Raw genomic sequence first — 21615 nt, 5'->3', positions numbered from 1 at the left:
CCCAAGGAATAAGAAGGCTATAGGCTTTCTGGATGTCCTACGCCCACTTATTCCCCTTTATGAAAATCTTTTACCTCACTGGAGCTTTGAAACAGAACACAAAGATTAATGCAATCTAGATAATTTTTTTTAAAACAATGCCCCTAATTTGGGAAAGTAATCAAAGAAAATAATAGGGAACCTTTTGGCCCCCAGATCCCTTTTCCAGGCTGAAACCGTTTCCAAAAACAATTCATTATAAAACCTGCTGAAAGTTTTATGAGAACAATGGACAATTCTGCAACATTGTTAGAAGAATTATACATTTGCATTTTTACATGTTTAAGTTGATTATTCTCTATAGAGGGACCTGAGTCTAGAAGCAGGACTTCCCCCATCTTTTGTATGTCAGATGGTAGCTTGGACATTTGGAAAGTCTGTGCTGGGGGATTTGCTCTTTTAACCTTGGGAGAAAGGTAAATGTTTATCAGTCTGGTATATGGGATACTGGAAGGATGCTTTTAGTGAAATCATTCAAAAAACCTCTTCAACATTTCTTTATAAAGGAGCTTATCTCTGAGTCTTGGGGCCTTGGGGCAGAGTCTACTCTGATCATTTCAGGGAACATGGATATATTTTAAATGGCCTGGCCTGCAGTACGGACCTACCTTTGGTTATTGCAACCTGATATACATATACATTTCTTCAGGGAATTTATACTAAAGAAACATTTTCTTTCTATTATATTTTTTTCTCCCTTGCCCTTATAACTACTCATTCCTAAATAGTGGAAGGACATAACTAAAGAATGCCAAATACCTTTAAAATGATTCCAGTGGTGTGAAAAGTTGTACTTAGTTGTCTGAAAAGAGAAGTTTTTTCTATAAAACCAAGGTAGCACCATTCGCTTCAGAACCCTTCTATCTTGGTCCAGTCGTCCGACACTAGATTTGAGACCTCGTCTTGAGCTGTGAGGTTGCTGTGTCTTCTATCACTTTAATGACTTACACAACACCATTCCCACTCCCAAACCCTCAAAATGTTTTGGGGCACTTGTCAAATTCCTTTAAAATATTCTCAATTTAGAATACAGTTTGCCAAATTTAATGGCCTAAACATTTTCTTGTCAGAAATAACATCCTGCAGAAAAGTACAACATTAGGCTTCAGAGATGTCAGTAAACTCTTCTACCCAGATTATTTTAAAGCTGAACTAGAGGGGAGGAGGGATAGGCTTCAAGGAGAGGTCTTACCTACTCTCTTCAGGGGCAAATAGATAATTGGGATGAGCTCATGTGGGGGACCTTTCAAATATGTGGGCATATTTGAAAAGGTAAAGAATCAAACAAAAATGCTCTGAAAGAAATGAGAAACTTTGGGCTGCTATACAAAAGTGAAAGAAAAGGATGTTGAAGATAAGAAAGGGAAGAATATTTAAGCATCTTACAAACAAAACAAAAAACATCTAAATTTTTGTCCTAAATGCAAAGGGAGCCACCACAAGACCAAGCAAGAAAGTGTCAATGTTATTCTAAAATTTAGAAGAACTTTATCATTTAAAAAAAAAAAAAAGAATCCAGATCATTCCAACACAGAAAATACAAGCCATGGACAGGAGCATCAAGGTTGTTATGGGAGCAAAATGTAGGGAGGGAAAAGGCTCACAGAAGGGGATAGGTGTCTGGTGCATGCAGTCAAATACCTCCAAAAGGCTGAACAGTAAAATAATTGGATTTGGTCGGGACACTCATCAGCAGTGTAGTTGAATTTCTGAGAGTAGACTTGAGATGAACAAGTCCTTTGAGAGGAAGGGAATATGAAAAAGTAAAGGGTAGGAGACTATCAAATTTAAATGTTTAATCATGAAAGGATCATGAGATGATGATTAGAGAGTTATAGGAAAGTGTTTTCCTTATTTCTGAGATGAGATCTGAGCAACTTATAAAGGAGAGGACCCAATGGGGAAAAGATGAGGACACAAGAGGGTATCTTGCATCTCTCTAGGTCAGAGCTTGGTCTCACCTCCTGATGTTGTTAACATGGGCAAATATCCTCTAGAAATGGAATAAATTATCTGAAATTAAGAAAATAATTGTTAGCTTACTGAAATTGGAAAAGTGTGGATACGACTAGGAGATTTATCATGTCACCAGAAAACATCTTGGGAACCACTGAAATCAATCAAGGCATACAAAATAGAGGTGTTGTGTTAGTGTCCTAGGGCAGCCATAACAAATCACCAAAAACTAATCAACTTGAAACCACAGAAACCTATTCTCTCTCAGTCTTGAGGTGAGAAGTCCAAAATCAAGATGTCAACAGGGTTTGTTCCTTCTGGAGGCTCTGAGGGAGAACCTGTTCTGTGCTTCTCTCCCAGCTTCTGGAGGACTTTCACAATCCTGGTTTATAGAGATACCAATCCAGTCTTCACCTCTTATTCACATTACCTTCTCCTTTGTGGGGCTCTTTGTCTCAAATCTCCCTTTGCCTTTCTTTTATAAGGATACCTGTTATAGGATTTAGGGCCCTCCCAAATCCAAGATGATCCCAGCTCAAGATCCTTTTTCCCAAATAAGGCTACATTCAAAGGTTTGAGGGTTGTAGTTTTGGACGTATCTTTTTAAAGGCCACTACATGAATGTAATAGAGCATCTTTGTAGCTAGTATGAGGTTTCTCAGAGAAGAACCATCAGTGTAACATGTGAGGAACTCTGGCTTGGGGCCAGACAGCCTGGGTTAGATAGACCCAGGTTTTACCACTTAACAGCTGTATCACTTAAAATCCCTGTGCCTTGGCTTTCTCTTGGAACAGTGAAATAATATTATATCATAATACTCGTGGGGTCACTCTGGATTTTTTGAGTTAATACACGTAATAGGCTATTAGTATCTGGCCCCCAACTAAATCTTGACTAAATAAGGCTTTGAGTCCTCTGCTACGTAAGACTTATACCTGTAAGGAGACTGTCTCCCTGGCTGCCTACCAGTCAGGTATCTTTGAACACAATTAGCTACTAAATCTCCAAATTAATTCAATTAAAACATTAATCATATATAGATTTCTATATATGTGTGTGTGTGTGTTTTTCAATACTATTAAGACTATAAAGACCATTTAAAGATTCATGGGGGGAGAGACGAAGTATGCACCTTGAGGAAAATATGTTGACATTAGGAAGCCAGGGAAGTGCAATTTCAGCTGACTGAGAAGCAAAAAATGTGAGATTTACTTTTTACCCTTTACATATCTAGATAATAACATACATTTCCATGTGATGGACATGGTCCTTGAATTTAAAAAGCTCAAATTAGGGCACCTAATTGGGTGGCTCAGTCAGTTAAATGTCTGCCTTTAGCTCAGGTCATGATCTCAGGGTCTTGGGATAGAGCCCTGCATCTGGCTCTCTGCTGGGTGGGAGTCTGCTTGTCCCTCTCCCTCTATCCCCCAATATGTGCATGTGCTCGCTCGCTCTCTCTCTCTCTCTCCCCCCCGCCTTCCCTCAAATAAATAAATAAAATCTTAAAAAAAAATTAAAAGCTCAAATAAATGGATGCTTTAGAAACAGAATGAAGAGAGATTTGGGGGTGGGTGGGATATACCAGTCCATGGGTGTCTTAACAGGTTTACAAAACTATGAATGGCTGCTATCCTCTGGTCTTCTACATGAAACTTAATGCTCTTTCAGAAGCTGTGTAGAAACTTTGACTCCTGGGAGGTGAAAGAACCTTTTGAAATATTAGTTCACGTCTGTGTGCTTACAATGACTCTAAGTTTTTCTCTTTTACCTGCCATTATACATAAGGGAGTCTTATAAGAACACATTCCACAATTGCCTTAAGGATAATAATGCTAAATAATAGCATAAAAGTATTGCCACTCAATGAATTGCACAACAGACATCCCATAAATTCACTCTTCCCCTGATAAGTGTAAGTGTTAATGTCAAAAATGGTTGTCCTTTAAAGGATAGGGCTTAGATAGCCTGGGAAATCATATGCAGAATCACAACATGTAAAAAATATATATTTATCAACAGGAATAAAATGTTTAACTTTATTCTTGACCCTGCCTTTACAACTAAATGAATTTTTAACGCAGAATTTACAATGTCTGATTTCAGATGCCAATTGCCATCTTCTCAGATTCAGCATCCAGCATATTTATATTTTGCTTTGAAATCTTATTTTTGTATGTGTGACACGTTTTGATCCCTATGTTTAATACTAGTTTTTTAATGCCAAAATTCCAAGGCAAACTATTTAGGTGGGTAATCATTAAATGTTATCAGACATCAGTTCTTAAAGAAAAGCTTAGTAAACACCCTATTTCCATTTTGAAAATTACAAAGGAAACAGTCCTACCCACTCCTCTTCAGAGTTCAGTCTAATACGGGAGAAAGAACAAAATGAGTCTGAAGAAATATACTTTCAAATCACGAGTTGCCAGCCTAGTAGCATACCGCCTGGGTTTGCCGTGTTATGATCTCATGATGCTTCTAAACCCTGCCCACAGGTGTCTGTAGTGGGTTATGTTCATTTGAGACTTCGGGATTGCCTGGTGTCACTCCGTGTCTGCTGGTGCTGGAGTTCGCTGTCTGCCTTCTCGCCATGTCTAACGAAGTAGATACGAGCACAACTAACAGTCAGCCTGACCAACAGGCTGCACCAAAAGCACCATCAAAGAAGGAAAAAAAGAAAGGTATGGAGATATCCTCTTGAGGCCACTGAGGGGAGCGAATGTTGCTTACCTCTGAAGAAATGTGAGGTTTGAGGTGAATGAAGTAAGAGCTGGCCCTTGGCTCCCTTCAGTCTCAGCCTACTCTCAAGTTCTCCTTAACAACTTTGGCAGAGATTACTTTGCCCCACTCCTAACAGGACATGTCTCTGATTTCACCCACTGGAGCCTGCTGGGAAGCGTTCATCATAGCTTGTTTGGTTGATAAACACCACTCTCCATTATTAGAGATTTATCTTTCGGTAATCTATTTACCACTTTTCTTTACTGAAGTAGCTGTTTTTCAAAAACCGAGATCTTTATTTTATTAGACCTTGTTCTCTTGACCTGAAGTACCACTAGAAAGTGCCAGAGTCCTTAATCATTCATAGTTTGAGGATATGCCGTGGCTTGCCTGCCTTTTACTTTAGCTTCTACTTTAGCTATGGAATGAGATGACTGTAGTCTTTTTAAGAAAAGCAAAAGAAATTCTGAAGATGAGATAGGTATCTTAATGACTTTTAAATAAATTTATTCATAATTTTCTTCTACCTTATTGGCGATTCAAAGTGTTAGTAAATAGTACAGTAGCTTATTTTTCTTTCATTAGAAAAAGCATTATCTTCCTTACTTTCTCTTAAAAATATTTCTTAAATTATGAGGAATATCCACAAATCTACCTCACACAGTCCCATACATTTCCCATAATTCAGTCCATTTTGCACTTTTTTTTTTAAAGATTTTATTTATTTGACAGACAGGGATCACAAGCAGGCAAAGAGGCAGGTGGAGAGAGAGGAGGGGAAGCAGAGAGCCCGATGCTCCATCCCAGTCCATCCCGGGACTCCTGGGATCTTGACCTGAGCCGAAGGCTGAGGCTTTAACCCACTGAGCCACCCAGGTGCCCCCATTTTGCACTTTTAAGAGTTCACTTTCTCTCCACCCCAACACCATTTAGAGTATTACAGAATACAACTTCACTCAGAGGAAGTAAAAATAAAGATAGAATATTTCATATTTGAGCAACTGTAATGTAACCAATATGTGTGCTACTCATCTTTGGAGATTCCAGAACATATTTGGTCATACCTGGGGATGATATTTAAAGGCATTTATAAATTTTATCCTATATTTCTTTTTTTTCCTTCAGGCTCTGAAAAAACAGATGAGTATCTTTTGGCCAGATTCAAAGGTGATGGTGTAAAATACAAAGCCAAACTAATTGGCATTGATGATGTGCCCGATGCAAGAGGGGATAAAATGAGCCAAGATTCTATGATGAAACTAAAGGTAGGAAAGGAAAGCATGCTTCGTCTCTATCTCAAGCAAATACCCAACAACGGGAATTATATTAGAAGTTTGTGGGGCGCCTGGGTGGCTCAGTGGGTTAAGCCTCTGCCTTCGGCTCAGGTCATCTCAGGGTCCTGGGATTGAGGCCCGCATCGGGCTCTCTGCTCAGCGGGGAGCCTGCTTTCTCCTCTCTCTCTATGCCTGCCTCTCTGCCTACTTGTGATCTCTCTCTCTCTCTCTCTGTTTCAAATAAATAAATAAAATCTTTATTAAAAAAAAAAAGTTTGTGTAGACCTATAACTCAGTTATTTGAAAGAAAACAAAAAACATTTCTAATCACCTAATTGATCCAGTGATGCTTCATTTTCAGTCTTGAGTTTGTTCGCACATTGCGAATGCTGTTCTGGAGACCAGACTTAGTCATGTAGGTGCAGGAGCATAGATGCCTTTTCCTTTGGGCACATCAGGTATTCAGGTGAAATTCAGGTCTCTATCTGGGGCCTGTAGCTCTTCCATGTTAGCCCTTTGGGTTTTTTGTTTTGTTTTGTTTTGTTTTTAATTTTTAAATTCTAGTGCTATCACTGTGTGAGACTAAATAAATAAATAAATAAATATTGTTAAATAAGACCAGACCTAGAAGGAACATATTTGAAGATCTGATCCCATCTTCTTGTCTTAACCAACCACTATTCTGAGGCCAACACAATTACAGTGACTTGTCCAAGTTCACCTAGCTAAGTCATGATGTCCTGGCTTGATGTCTTCTATTTCATCCTGCCGTCTATCATGAAAGGTGCCTAATCCTTTTGTAGAGGGTAAACCAAGCTGAAAATAAAGCCGTCTTTTGTTTTAGTATTAAAAGCATCATCGGGTAGTTTTAACTGGATTTTTCTTGTTTTCCCAATCTCATCAGGGAATGGCAGCAGCTGGCCGGTCTCAGGGACAACACAAACAAAGGATCTGGGTCAACATTTCCCTTTCTGGGATAAAAATAATTGATGAGAAAACTGGGGTAAGAATTCACTTTCACTGACACCTTTCTGACCACCTGACTCTAACAAACAATTTGATGTAAATCTCAGCTCCCTGTTTTCCTTTTCAAAAGTCTGTAGGAAAAAAATCGTATATATTACTTGTCCAGAAGTAACAGAAAACAGATAGGGTAGGAGGTGAGGAGCCAAGATACTTTATTTTGAAATTCATTTTCTGAAATGGATGTGAACCTCCAGTCTATAAACACAGATGTGCTATAAATTTCACTTCAGTATCTTTTTGGACCCCAGGTACACAGAACTAGATTAACCCTAACCCCTGGTTTCCGATGCTGTCATAGATCTATCCCTGGACCTCATTTTAATATATTAACTACATGCGAACTTACTGGCTAACCTGAAGCTAGAATATTACCTGTGACACATCTAGCTTTTCTGTCTACTCTTTTTTCCCCTTCCTCTCCACCCTACAGGTATAACCTTGCTCATTTTTTGTGGTTACTGTTACAAAATGAAAAATAAGTCTTACTTATTTTGTTTATTTTTATAACCTTATCAAAAGACAATCAGATCATACTTCAGGTTCTCTCGGATTTTATTTTCTCTACTCAACATCGTAAGATTCATTTACTTAAAATGTTGTTTGTAGCTCATTTTCATTGCTGTCAAGTACTCCGTTGTCTCAAGGTACTGTGGGAAGACCTCCCGTTATTACCCATGCTTTCCTTGAGATGGCCATTATCTATCGTGTAAAATCCTCTGGTCACATAGAGAGCTCTGGAGCCCTGGCACCTGCTCACTCATCCTGCTGGTCCTCAGACACTGCTGTTTCCATTCTCTGTTGTCTCTCAAGTCTTTTTTCCCCCAGCCCATCAGAGAATGGTGGCAAGTTTCCTTCAAGCATTCTCTTGTTCCCCAAATCTTCGAAGATAACCAATATAAACTTTCCAGTGGCATTCAGCATTTGGAAACAAAAATCAGACACCTTATGACCACCTAAAAATATCCCTTGAAGAGTTAAGCCCTGCTCTGTGCTTGAAAGGATCAAGAGAAAGGGGGCGTGGTGGGGGGGAGAATAGAGGAGAAGGTGCTGCTAAACCAATAAACCCCTTGTCCCATGTAACTCCTCGATAGTGATGTGAACATGGGAAATACTGGATGCCAGCATTTGGTAACTTCCAGAATGTTCTGAGATAATTTTTCTGGTAGTACTTAGGATGGTTTTCTGGCCACTCAGAGCCATTGTCAAAGGATCGCTGTGCACACTGTTCTAGTTTAGTTATGCTATTCACATGAGTTTGACTTTTAGTTGGGAAAGTCAACCCACTTGGATGATTTAGCAGTGAAATATTCCATGTTTGCTTTAGAAATTCTCAGTCTCCTGATCCTCAATCCTTTCTTGCTATGTGGTATCACATCTTTGGGATGAAGACAATCAAGTATCAATATTCTAAAAAGTGTTTTCCCCACTTCTGTTTTCTTCTCTTTATTCCTTTTGGAGCCCTTACTAGCAAGGATAAATGTAGCTCTAAACCAGAGGCAATAATTTCTTCCTTCAAATGTTTTTGCTTTCTCATATATGCCTAGGTAGCTGATGCTTTGTGCCACCATATAGATTCTAGTTTTATCAGTAAATCATTTTTTATGTCTCTTTTTCAGGTTATAGAGCATGAACATCCAGTAAATAAGATTTCTTTCATTGCCCGTGATGTGACAGACAACCGGGCATTTGGCTATGTGTGTGGAGGAGAAGGCCAGCATCAGTTTTTTGCCATAAAAACAGGACAGCAGGTAAGCTTCAAGCCTTGAGGTATACCTGGAAGGGGACTTAGGTCAATGTTTATTTTAAAACAATAATGAATTATTCCCCTAAATCCTGAAGGGACTTGGAAAATTATCATGGTCCTTTTTGTTTTATTAAATACTTATTTAATCTGCTGCCCTTTATGTATCTGGCAGGGGGGATAGGGAGGGCAGTGATCCTCCATAAACCAGGGAGGGATGGTAAAGAGCTTTAAGAGAAAGGAGGAGAACAGTACTAGTCAGAACTGATGGGGGACAAAGAGACGGAAATAGTAATATTGAAGTACTCATAAAGATGCTTTTTCTTGCTTCAGGCTGAGCCATTAGTCATTGATCTTAAAGACCTCTTTCAAGTTATCTATAATGTAAAGAAAAAGGAAGAAGAAAAGAAAAAGGCAAGTACCACCCAATATTAACCCTATTAAACTTAAGATTATATTCAGGACCATGTCTGAACATTATGTAAGCATATGGCCCATCTGGAGAGCTGGCTTCTTTGTGGCTCTTTCAAGTATAGAAAGTTTAGAAATATATCATCTGTTTTTCCTGGTAGAGCAATGGATGGATGTAACAGTTAGATATGTCTGATTTTCAGTCCCTGACTCTTGTTTTCTCTCCCCACAAACTTCACATTGGTTCCAGAGTCTACACAGGATGAACAAGTTTAAGCTCAGAAACTGTATTCAAATCCAGTATTGATATGAAAAGGGAAGGGGAATGTAGGGCAGAAATAATATGCAAGACTCTTGCCTTGTGCTCATGAACCCATAGGTATATAGAGAGCTATATATATATGTAGATATTTAACTCCCTTAACCATAGCTACTAAGATCACTGAATTTGTCTCTCTCTCTCTTTTTTTTTTTTTTTAAGATGGAAGAAGCCAACAAAGCAGTAGAGGTAAAACTGCACCTTTACTTCTTATGAATTGCACACATGACATGTAGAAGTCCTTTTCGCCCCGTGTCCAGGCATGCTTCCCTCCTAGCTTATGACTCTGTGTTCATGATCCCTTTGGCCATAGAAGATGTAGAGTTGAATTATCAGTGCCAAAATCATAACCGTTTAGCAAGCCGGTACAGTAGGAAATTACATTCTATAAGAAAACTCACCAACTAAACTATCAAATATTTGCCATCTTTTCAGAATGGGAATGAGACCCTATTGACCCTTGATGATCAAGCTAACAAACTGAAATTGGTATGTATGTGATTTTTTATGATTCTTATTTAACTGAACATGGGTTTACTTCCTATAGATGTACCAAATCTGCATTGAATCTATATGGAAGTCCAATTATGACACCTGTTGCCCTAAATATTAATATAACATTAATGTCAAGATAGAAAGCAATCTTTTTAGTAAAAACATCTGAATCTTATCCACAAGATTTTTTTAAGAGTGTGGACTAGATGGATTTGTTTGGGAACATGTCTACACTTCCAGGCCTAAATAGCCTAATAGTAAATCTGTATTAGTTAAATGAAAAATCAAATTGTGACAACGATTTTCCTAAACCATAGTTTGGGAAACAATTACAACAATATACAAAGTAATTTTTTTAGTAGACACATCTGAATCTAATCCAAATACTTTTTTAAGGGTGTTGACCAGATGGATTTGTTTGGGGACATGTCTACACCTCCTGACCTAAATAGTCCAACAGTAAGTGCCTGTTTTTAAATTTGCAATGTGATGAAAATGACATCTATAACTCAAATTGGCAATTAGCCAGAAATCTTGAGCATCTCATTGACATTTGGAAGGTACCCACTGATTTTTCCGCATAAAGTATAACTGGGTCCTAGAACATATTTGCATCTTAAGTTACCATGGGAACCTATCAGCACTAATTCAGTTATATTATTTTTGGTTGGAGGATAGATCTGAGCCGTAGGACAGGCAGTGCAGTCCTTCTAGGTATTACTTAGGATCAGAGAGGGACCTAAATAATAATCCTTGGCATAAGTTCCACTCAAAGGAAGTGTTTGCTAGATGATTAATTGTAAAACCATCCGGCCTCTTCAATATTTTTCTGTTCTTTCTATTGTGACTTAACAACATAAGCTTGGTGTGAAGTAAGACTTAAATAAGATGCTCAGTTATGTTTAACCACAAGGACTGTCCTTGTTTCAAAAAGTGGGTCATTCTTTGAAGGACCCGATAGTGTATCAAGTCTTCTAAATATTGATTGACCTGTAACAACTTTGTAAAAATGGAGCAGTATTTTCCTTTATAGGTAAGGAAATGGTGATTCCGAAAAAAACTCATTCACCTGAGAAAGAGGTCCAAATTCAGAGCTTAAGCACAAGTCTCAGAGCTTCCAAAACAGGCCTCAAGTTAAGCTACCCATGTACTTTTGATTGACTTCTTTTAACTATTTTTTTTTTGACAGTTTCTTGAGTACCTGCCATGGGCAGGACACAGAAGTGAGGGACAGGTACAATGTCAATGACATCATGGAGTATACCGTCAAGCAGTGAGACTAGCATTAAAACTTATCACAAAGCCTATTCGATGATGTTAATTACATGGTATTTGTCTAGTTTAGAGGTTCATTTAATATCTCAGAGAAAATGAATTTCTGAACTTGACCATAAAAGATGAGAAAAGCAATAAGAGACAAAAAAAAGCATCAGTCTAGATTAATGAGGGGACTGTCTAGGAGTCTCTTATATCAGGGAATTATCAAGCAATTCTACATGACCAAGAAGGTTGTAGCAATCAAAGTGGCAGCAGGTAAAGGACAGGGTAAGTCTCACTTGCCAGAGTAGTGGAGAGAATGGCAGTCCATGAGCTTTCCCATAATGCTCAGGCCTGTGGGATCGGAAGGGGCAGGGGCTGCATACTCTCTTCTCTGTCCCTGACCCTATGAGATTCACAACGAGAACAGCATTTCAGAGGCCCTAAAAAGCCTATATTAGAGAAGCCAGCTTAATGTCCTTTTCAGCAGTGAGTCTGGACTCATTTGTCTATGGAGCCTTTTATTCTTCATAATGTGTGTTACCATCCTAAGGATACACTTTTTGAGAGACAAGATTGGATGACCCTGAAATGTCTGTCCTAGCCCTGAGGTCCTTGTGCTTCCTAGATTAACCTTCCTCCGCAGTAGCCCCCTTCCCAAAGTGAATTGATATCTGAATGATCTACTTTCCAAGTGTAACTGACATTCAAACATGGAAATTGAAAGAGATCAAAGCACTCAATCTATGAAATAGAATTCCATTGGGATAGGCAAGGAAGCACTGACTGTTTAATATGCTTCTGTAGACTTCTAGAAAGTTCTGAAGGAGGAAATGAAAACAATATGAGTAATCCTGAGTCTTAGTTATATTAGACTTAATGCATTCTAAAAATGTTGGGTTTATAGAAATAAAAGTGAGTCTTAAACTAACAATAAATTAAAGTAATAAATACCATCAAGTAGATGGTATCTGATAAGTAAGAGAATGCTAAAGGCACTGATTATGTGCTGGTTGGGTTTTGCCCACGTGTTTTTGCATATTGACTCCATATTCGTAGGTCACAAAACAGATTTATCTCTACTTGATAAAACCAGAATGTTTAAAAATATTCACAATCTTAGTACAGTTGCTGTGGAAGAGGTGACGAGAGGAAAAAATCTACATTACCTGGACTTTATTACTGGTTCCCTGACCCATCTGGCCCTCCCCCAGCATTCATACAGAATGGTTTTATGTGTTTCAAATAAAACTCATGTTACAAACTAAGTGGTATCCTTTAGAACATAATTTTTACTGGAAAATAACTGAACAATATTCTTCCATACTGCCACTCGAAAGAAAAAGAAGGAAAGAAAAAACCCAAAAAGACACGTTCTCAGGCTTTTAAAATGATAATTTGAAAGTACAGTAGCTATGAGAAGAACATAAGGTATGAAGGAGGTCGCGTCTGGTACAGGCATGGGATCAGGGCACAAAGCACAGTGTCATACAGACATGAGACGCCATGGGTGGGCACAGGGGATGCTGAAGTAGAAAGATCGATAGGAAAAGGCTTTGTAAAGAATCTGAACTTGAGTTGGGTCTTTGAAGTGCGTAGGAACATGGAGAGCAGGCTAAAAATAAACTGGGTCCTATTGTAGGTCACTTTGAAAGGCTGGCTAATGAGGCTTATTTTAACAGAGGGGACACAGGAAGCCACTGAGAGCTTTGAGTGGGGAAGTCCGGGGATTTAGCGGCTGGAATGGTTTCGAGAGACCAGCTTCCTGGAGAAAGCTCAGCTGTGGAACTCAGCATATAAGAGCTCACCTTCATGCAGACCCTTCTGTGGCTGCCCGCTTCCTCCTCTTCCTGGAGCTCCTTATGAGCCAGGACTGCATTTCCCCTTCATGTTATCAGTGCTTATCTCTCAGGTAGCCCAGATGGTGGCCAAGCAGATGCAGCATTTGACAATCCAACCAAGAATTAATGAAGTTCTGACCTAGGGGGCAGATGAGGAGTCTCACGTCATCCCATTGTAGTCTATGAACTAGACTCTTAATCCTGGATTAACAACAAACCCAACCTGAGGAGAGCCTTATACATTTTACTTATAGGCTGACTATTCAGAAGTCTAACATTGTGGCTCCTGTTTGGTGTCCTAAGAACTTCTTCTGAAGTATTTGAAAAGGAGAACTCTACCAGCTGTGAACACCCAACTGTTCTAACCCAGAGGTGGCTCATCATAAATGAATAAATACTGAAATCACAAGCTTTTGTAATACGTTTTGTCCTATCCTTTGATTGCTAAAGAGCCCTCCATTAAAAGATCTTCCAATCCATTTCTTTGATTAAAAAAATTTTTTTTAATTATAAGCTCTTTCTTCTGACAAATTCCTCTAGTTATAAAGAGAAAAACTGGCTTTTAAGAATTGTGTTTTTATACCTAACAGTAAAGGAAACCAAAGATAGAATATCAATTAGGCCTGATTCAAGACCTAAACTTCCAAAAAAATTGTTCTTTTAAAGCTAAGGAGGCCTATTTGGGCCCTTTTTACTCAGTAGTTTGAGAATTTCATATTCCCTTGAGGTTGTTTTTGTCCCAATGATCAAAAATATTTAGTAAGCTGCTTGGGGTAATGCTAGACCTCTAACTTCCATCTCAGGTAGGCATCTTTGACTATATTCTTCCATGGCTAGCATAGATGAGAAGTTAATGGATCAAAGTCAGTCAGAAGAAAGCTATGTCAGTTTGACAGCCCTAACCCAGGGTGAGCCCAAACTTGTTATGTCACTGACCTGAATAAAGACATGTCAGATTTTTCAAATTTGCTGATTTTGGGTTGAGAGGGATATCTTTTCTAACAATGGAGAAGGAAAGTAGGATAGGAAGGGACTAGATCTTGTAGAGTTAAATATTCAGTATGTTTTTCAAATTAACTCTAAAGCCACATCTCTACTTTATACGTGAATTAAAGATTACATCGTACATAAATTAAAGATAAATTAAAGATTTATTGAATTTATCCACCAAATAGTGAGATTACTGTCATAACACCGGCGACTCTAAGCTGTATTATGAAAAAATGCACAAATATGAGAGGTTAATGTGGTATGTTAGAATATATCAGCATTTTGAGTGTCACTTTCTTCTTTCTAGAAAGACACAAACGAAAGGATGTGTCCAGAGGAGATTAGGATGATGGGAATGAGAGATCCAACTTCACTAGCACCTTCAAAAAGATCCTTAAATATTTAAAGGTGCATACGTGACAAGCCATATGAATGGTGGGAAAAATCTGTTTTTGCCCCATAAAGGAAAGACCAATTATAGGGAAATATATTTGACCTTAGACTTTGTCACAACCAGCACTATAAAATATTGGCCAGAGAATTTGCTCATTTAGAGAGATGCTGTTACATGACTCTGACGGTATAATAGATGGGACTATGCCTCATGTGGGATGCTGGGTTACATTTCTGAGGTCTTCTCTTACATTCAAGCTCAATATGCTTAGATAATTGCTTAGAGTGACTGGCAGTCGATTCCCTTTAAGACTCGCAAAGGCAGGAATGGGAACAACGAGGGTCATGAACACAGTCTGCAAGGGTGAGCAGACACATGACTAGAGTTTCATTTTAACGAAAGGCCAACAAAGTGGAGACCTAAATAAAGGGGCAACAAGGTGGGGAGGGACAGGGAGGACCTATTCCGCCGCTAGGAAAGAAATGCACTCAGGGAGGGGATGGGAGGAGGTCACGGTTAACCGGTCTGTCAAGATCAAACTCTAATGGAAATTTTGATGATCCTGATGGTCTTTTGTAGCTTTCTCATGTGAAGTCACAACATGGACTAACACTTTCTTTTCTCTCTTTTTTTTTTTTCTTCCCAAATGTGATAGGAAAGCAAAGATATCCTGTTAGTGGATCTAAACTCTGAAATCGACACCAATCAGAATTCTTTAAGAGAAAATCCATTCTTAACAAATGGCATTACCTCCTGCTCTCTTCCTCGACCAAAGCCTCAGGCATCTTTCCTGCCTGAAAATGCCTTTTCTGCCAATCTCAACTTCTTTCCCACCCCTAATCCTGATCCTTTCCGTGACGATCCTTTTGCACAGCCAGACCAATCGGCACCCTCTTCGTTTGATTCTCTCAAATCTTCAGATCAGAAGAAAGAGAATTTGAGTAACTTGTCTACTCCCCTGAGTAACGGGCCCCTGAATGGGGATGTTGATTACTTTGGTCAACAGTTTGACCAAATCTCTAACCGGACTGGCAAACAGGAAGCTCAGGCAGGCCCATGGCCCTTTTCAAGTACGCAAACACAGCCAACAGTGAGAACTCAAAATGGGGTATCTGAAAGAGAACAGAACGGCTTCCATATCAAATCCTCCCCGAACCCTTTTGTGGGAAGCCCTCCCAAAGGACTGTCTGTACTGAATGGCGTAAAGCAGGACTTGGAAAGCTCTGTCCAGTCCTCACCACATGACTCCATAGCCATTATCCCACCTCCACAAAGTACCAAACCAGGAAGAGGCAGAAGGACTGCTAAGGTGAATTGTCTTCTCCACATATCCATTGGCAGAATGCATGCTCGGTACCAAAGGGTGGTGTGACGCAAGCTCTCTTTCCTGCTGCTCTTGTAGTTGCCTGTGTGGCTGTGAAATAGAAGGTGGGATAAGGCACATCTTTCTCCAGGAATACCTTCCTCTGATTGCCGCCTTTGCTAAGCTTCTCACTTGGCAGTGTTTTCACACCCTGCTTTCCGTTTGCATGTCTTGTCACTTGTTATTAACTAAACACAAGTTTTTCCATTTTTAATGCTGCTATGCTTCTGTACCTCTGGTAAGTTCGATCATCATATTCTGGAAGGGGAGGGCAAGGGTTCTTTGTGATGCCTTGTGTACCTTCCCCACACTAACACACGCCCCACACACCCCTCCTGCTGCATTAATGTCCAAGGTGGTGGTGGAAAATTCTTGAGTTTGCCTCTTCTTTTCAATGCTGACTGAATAATCCATTGCTTTAAAGGACACTTAAATATTTACTAGTACCACTTCATCGAAAAGCAATTTAAAATGTGGTTTCTGTGAATATATCTTTAAAAACCTCATTAGAATACGCAGGCTGGCCTCATAATTAGACTATAGTGTCATCTTTACATAAACCGATTTAAACCTAGTAGAATAATCAAAAATATGTAGGTTACTTATTTATTTATAGTTCTCCTTTCTTTCCCAGCTTCAAGCTTTTAGAGGATAAAGAGACTAGATGGATACAAATGTGTAAATGAATAAAATAGATTTCACCTTGAAAGTCCTCTTTACCTCAGTTACCAAGACCAAATATTCTGTCCATTGCAGGGATCTGTCGTTCAGGGGGAGTTGGGGGGGGGGGGGGCGGTGAGAGGTGGTGGAGGGGAGTTTTGGCTTTTTGTAGTAGTTTACCAGTAAGAGGAATAAGTTTTCCTATGTGTGGTTCCCAAATCTGAGGTACAGAATAGGAGACAGAATAAAGCTGTTTTTCATAATTACCGAGTAACTCTTGTGTCTCCCTTTCTGCCCTGTCAGTCTCCAGCAAAAGACTTGCTTGCGTCAGACATCTTTACCCCTCCTGTCTCAGAAGCTCCAGGCCAGACCTCACCTACAGGACAGTCCGCAACCCTACAGACCAACCCTCTGGATCTCTTCAAAACAAACACTTCTGCCCCGGCGGGACCCCTTGCAGGTCTAGGTAGGTGCTGAGAGATGGAGTAAGACTTGCCTCTGTTGCTTTCATTCATAAGATTATCATGTGCAGGAGGAAGGCACTTCATATCCGTAGAGGCTCCAGGGACAGAAGATCTGATCATCCCACTTTTACTTCCATAGACCCCACCCTCATTTGGTACCCTTGACTTGCAACTGAAATTTGGCTCCTGAAGTTGGCATATGGAGAGAAAACCATTTTCAATATTGCACTCACCAGAGCCACTGGCAGTGGCTTACGGAAGACAACTCTAAGGGATTCTGATGCTCAGACCAGCTTCGTTGGAGAAAGGAGATAGAGCTGAGAGAGTCTTGTCTATCATCCATATTGGAAAAACTGGTGACATGCACCTCTGCCACACAATTTCCCATTACTAGATCAAAGCCCTATCTCCCAGTGAACTGATATGCTTCCTGGATAGGGTATCCTGTCTTATCCCCGAGAGGGTTGTAAGTTAAGTCCAAAGCAAGTGTAAGTCATACACTGCAAGTCTTGGGTTCTTAGCCCGGCTCTGCTGGGCATACGATGGGTATGAGACAAGCATATATGCTGATCGGTCTCTGAATACTTAAGCCTCAGCTGCTCCTTGCCAATATTTTGGCTATCGGAGTGTCTTAATAGAATTAGAAGACATATGCTAGAAACCTGACATTGAAAAGAACACAAAGATAAGGGAAAAGATAGGATTTTACCAGATGCCCTGGCTGTGTGCCGGTGCTCATTCATAAATGTGTGGAGCTCATGTGAGCCACTAAGCCACTCTGTGGCATGACACCGGGGGAAGCCACTTGGCTGAGGACTAGCCCTGCCGTTGTTTGCCCACAGCCTCCAGTTCCTTTCTGCCTCCATGGTACAGTCTTCAGAAACCCCAACAACAGGCTTTGCTATCCTGCTGGGGATTCTCTTTATTTTTCTGCTTCTTGGCACCTCTACAAGCTCCCAACAGACTCTGTCTTGGGAGGGGATTGGGGGAACTAAGGATGAAGAGGAACTCTCTTCCCCCATTTTGTAAAATTTCACCAGGGCTCTTGGTTTTCTCTGCCTCCTGCGGAGTCAATCATCAGGACCCTGGTTTTTTGTTTCCCCTGCTGCTTTCCTGCAAAGGAAAATATTTTCATTTTTTTCATATTAAATCTGTTTAATCCTACCTGGAGTATGGCGGCAAGAGGGGGTTTTTACCCAACCGTTGAGTGGCTAAAATCAGTGCGGGTGTGGGAAGTCAACTTGTTCCGGGTCTCTTCTTGCATTTACACCATCAAGACTCTCCCCCAATACTTCATGTCTCTTGCGGACTTTCCCTTTTTTGCATCGTTCCCTTTCCTGCCCCCCAAGCGGAGCTGGTGAGTGCCTTTTCCTTGCAGAAGGGTCGAGAGCTTCCATGCACTGGCGGCAACTACATCACATCTCAGAGCTTGACCGTCTAATATCAATGCCCCAAAGAATTTTTACAGCCAATATTTAACAAGTCAGCTCGAAAATACAGCTGGACCCTATAACTGTTAATTTATTCAGACGAAGTGAAGCTTTTTGGCTAGGTGCCCCTGTTGAAGCCTTGGGGTATACAACTGCAGAATACTGATGATCCTTCCAAGTTTGGACATGGGACTCAAACTGAGCTCTACAGTATAGCCCCTGTCCACTAGCAGGGATCCTCAGCCAAACCATGGAAGGTTGTAGGTCTGGCTTCCGCTAGACCCAGCTGGGGGACTGTCTCTTCTGGAGAACTGGGGGTGGGGAGAGGGTGTTGTAGAAAGCTAAGCCTTCAGCTTTGACTAGCTACCCTGTGTTTTAATTTAGCGTCAGAAGGTAATAAAATTAACTTCTTACACCCACACTTTTCTTTTAACTTACCCCTTGCCTCTACTTTCTCCAGCAGAGCCTAAAATATCTTGGAAACACAATGCATGAAATCCATCAGATGGGAATGAAGGCCGGCATAAGCATGTACTGAGAAAGCCTTTAATTCCTGGCAGATAAAATATTTTTCTCTTTAACTACCACCACTCCCTCGAATACCATCTCTGAGCAAAGCCATACATTTTCCTAAGGGAAGGCAAGTCATCCAACATGAAAAAATGATAAAATTCTACCCCATTTGCACATCCAGTTGGCATAAAAATATAAGTGAGTGACTCTGGCTTTGGATAACAAAATTTAAATAAATTTTTTTAAAACGCTAGCAATCACTTCGCTCAAACCCAACCCACTTTTTGAACCCCATAGTATAGAATGTGAGAGAACTCTTCCCTTGATTAGTTGTGAAAAGAATATGTACGCTCTTTAGTGTAAATCAAGTCTAATTTCTGTAACTGCGAAATAAGTATTTGGATTACTTTCCATAGTCCTATCCCTTGATGCTAAGGAGGCAGAACAGGAGAATAAGGCATTAGATTTGGAGCTGGTATGCCTGAGTTTTAGTCTCTATTGTCACAGACTGTGAGCTTCTCCCATTTTAATAATTAATATTCTTGTACCTAGTTCCCTAACCTCAAAAACAAGGCATGTTAAGTTCATAAGATGACCTTTTCTGAAACCCACCACTGTCTCTGAGCATACCATACATCTCCGTGGCCAGATGGTTAGCCTCCATGATGATAAGTCAAGTAACATCCATCTCCAATACTCATAAAATTTAAGATAGAATATCTTGCTACATCAGCCCCTGAACATCACTTTCAAAATATCTCTCAGTCTAGAAACAAAAACATTCCTAACGCAAGGTAGACATTTGGAGGTCTTTTCTTAGTTCAGTTAGAAAATGTTCATAACTAAAGAATGCTCTTACTCTACAGCTCAAAGCAAGCAGATTTTGAGGGGGGCATCATTCATGAGTCGATATGAGGCTGAATTTAGGTTGGTGGCAGTCTGATGGGTCATTAATATACTTGGGAAGAAGCAGGAGAGAAAAATGTCCTACATTGGAGAATAAGATATAGGGAATGAGCTTCTCAAGAAGAGGGGAAGAATATTGGAGAGACCTGCATTTTAGTGACTTCATCAACTCTTAATCAATATGGTGAAGACACAGGAGATGGAGCCATTCCCCCACAAAGATTAGGTGTCTGGACACAAGCAATTAGCTACCTCACAAAGTTTTGGGGTTTTTGTGTTTTGTGTTTTTGTTTTTTGCTCTATGTTGTCTTCTCTCCCTCCCTTCCGCTTTGAAGTATTGTGTTCTGACTTCTGGCAAGGCTTAGTGAGTGACACATGGCAGGAAGCACTTTTCCTTAAAACAGCTCTCCCAGGAAAACCAGCCTTTCCTCCATGTATATGTATAAAAGTCTAAAGCTATCTTGGCATCAACCAAACTTTATCGCCCTTTTATGTAGCTGTGTCAACCTTGGCAGCATTTAAAAGCAAGGAAACTGAAATGGTTTCTTCAGGATGCAAGCATGTTGAGGCCTAATACACATGCGTAATAGCTGGTTTCCATGAGACTCCAGACAGGAGCCAGCTGCCAAATGAAAAGATCCAATCGATGACTCAGAGTACCCAATGGATTATTTTAATTCACTGCTTCGTAATCAGTAGGGTTTGTTTATGTAAACATATTCACTCAACAGATGCACTCATACTATCAACAGGCTCTGTCCTAGTTGTTTGAAATGTATCAGTGTCATAAATGCTTTCATGACCAGGTCCTAATAGAGTGTATTACCCTTTTAATGAGAAAAGTTTAAATTCTGTGGTAGAAAGAAAGGGCTTCAAAAGGCAACCAACCTTTGAATGCGAGCTATTCTGTATTAGCTAGTTAATCTTTAGACTAATTTAATCTCTCTATGCCTTTCTTCCATGCCAGCCTTAAGGCTTAAGGAAGGTGTTGGCCATGTAGATGCTTGGTAAATGCCCCTCCTCTCCCCCACCCCAGAGCTGTGTTTCCTTAAACTCAAAAATCCTCTTCAAGTTTGTGTCCTGATAAGTCCTTTCTTCTGCTTCCTTCAGGTGGTATACCAGTTAGCCCCCCTCAGGCAGGACCATGGAACCCAACATCTTTAGTCTTCAATCAGTCCACTTCAGTGGTCCCGGGAGCCATGCTGAGTGGTCAGCCTTCAGGATTCAGTCAGCCAGTAGTTTTTACGACAAGCCCAGCTATTCCAGGTTGGAACCAGCCTTCATCCTTTGCAGCCTCAGCTTCACCCCCAGCCCCTGTTGTTTGGGGCCCATCAGCATCTGTGGTACCCAATACTTGGTCCTCAACAAGCTCTTTGGGGAACCCTTTCCAGAGCAATATTTTTCCAGCTTCTGCTGTGTCTACCCAGTCCCCTTCTATGCTCTCCTCTCTTCTGGCTGCTCCTCCTCAACCACCTCCCAGAACTGGCCCTCCAAAGGACATCTCCAGTGATGCCTTCACTGCCTTGGACCCACTTGGGGATAAAGAAGTCAAAGAAGTGAAAGAAATGTTTAAGGACTTCCAACTGCGGCAGCCACCTGCTGTGCCTGCAAGGAAGGGAGAGCAGACTTCCTCTGGGACTTCGAGTGCCTTCTCCAATTATTTCAACAGCAAAGTTGGCATTCCTCAGGAGAATGCGGACCATGATGACTTTGATGCTAATCAGCTGTTGAAAAAGATCAATGGTAAGCTACCCACTTCTCTGTCTACCATACCAACAAGTATTTCCCCCGTCATATGGGCCCACAGAGTCTTT

General features: G+C 40.3%; 1 protein-coding gene across 4 annotated transcripts in view; it reads left to right on the top strand.

Annotated features, from left to right (window-relative positions):
- The window catches only part of DAB2 (DAB adaptor protein 2), a 49087-nt gene that overhangs the window by 23474 nt on the left and 3998 nt on the right, over nt 1-21615 (top strand). For 3 of the 4 annotated variants that reach the window (XM_047729699.1, XM_047729700.1, XM_047729697.1), the window contains 11 exons: nt 4492-4677; nt 5843-5982; nt 6896-6994; nt 8634-8765; nt 9092-9172; nt 9651-9677; nt 9924-9977; nt 10380-10442; nt 15121-15774; nt 16792-16954; nt 20912-21544. In XM_047729699.1, coding sequence (XP_047585655.1) covers nt 4587-4677; nt 5843-5982; nt 6896-6994; nt 8634-8765; nt 9092-9172; nt 9651-9677; nt 9924-9977; nt 10380-10442; nt 15121-15774; nt 16792-16954; nt 20912-21544 — 2137 coding nt within the window. In that variant the 5' untranslated portion in view covers nt 4492-4586. Of the gene's footprint in view, nt 1-4491; nt 4678-5842; nt 5983-6895; nt 6995-8633; nt 8766-9091; nt 9173-9650; nt 9678-9923; nt 9978-10379; nt 10443-15120; nt 15775-16791; nt 16955-20911; nt 21545-21615 lie in introns of those variants that run through there. The other variant, XM_047729698.1, reaches the window with a different exon arrangement.

The sequence above is a fragment of the Lutra lutra genome, chromosome 5, assembly GCF_902655055.1.
Source record: "Lutra lutra chromosome 5, mLutLut1.2, whole genome shotgun sequence".
Classification (NCBI taxonomy): Eukaryota; Metazoa; Chordata; class Mammalia; order Carnivora; family Mustelidae; genus Lutra; species Lutra lutra.
Note: the sequence above shows the minus strand (reverse complement) of the source record. Positions and strands in the feature narration are given on the sequence as shown.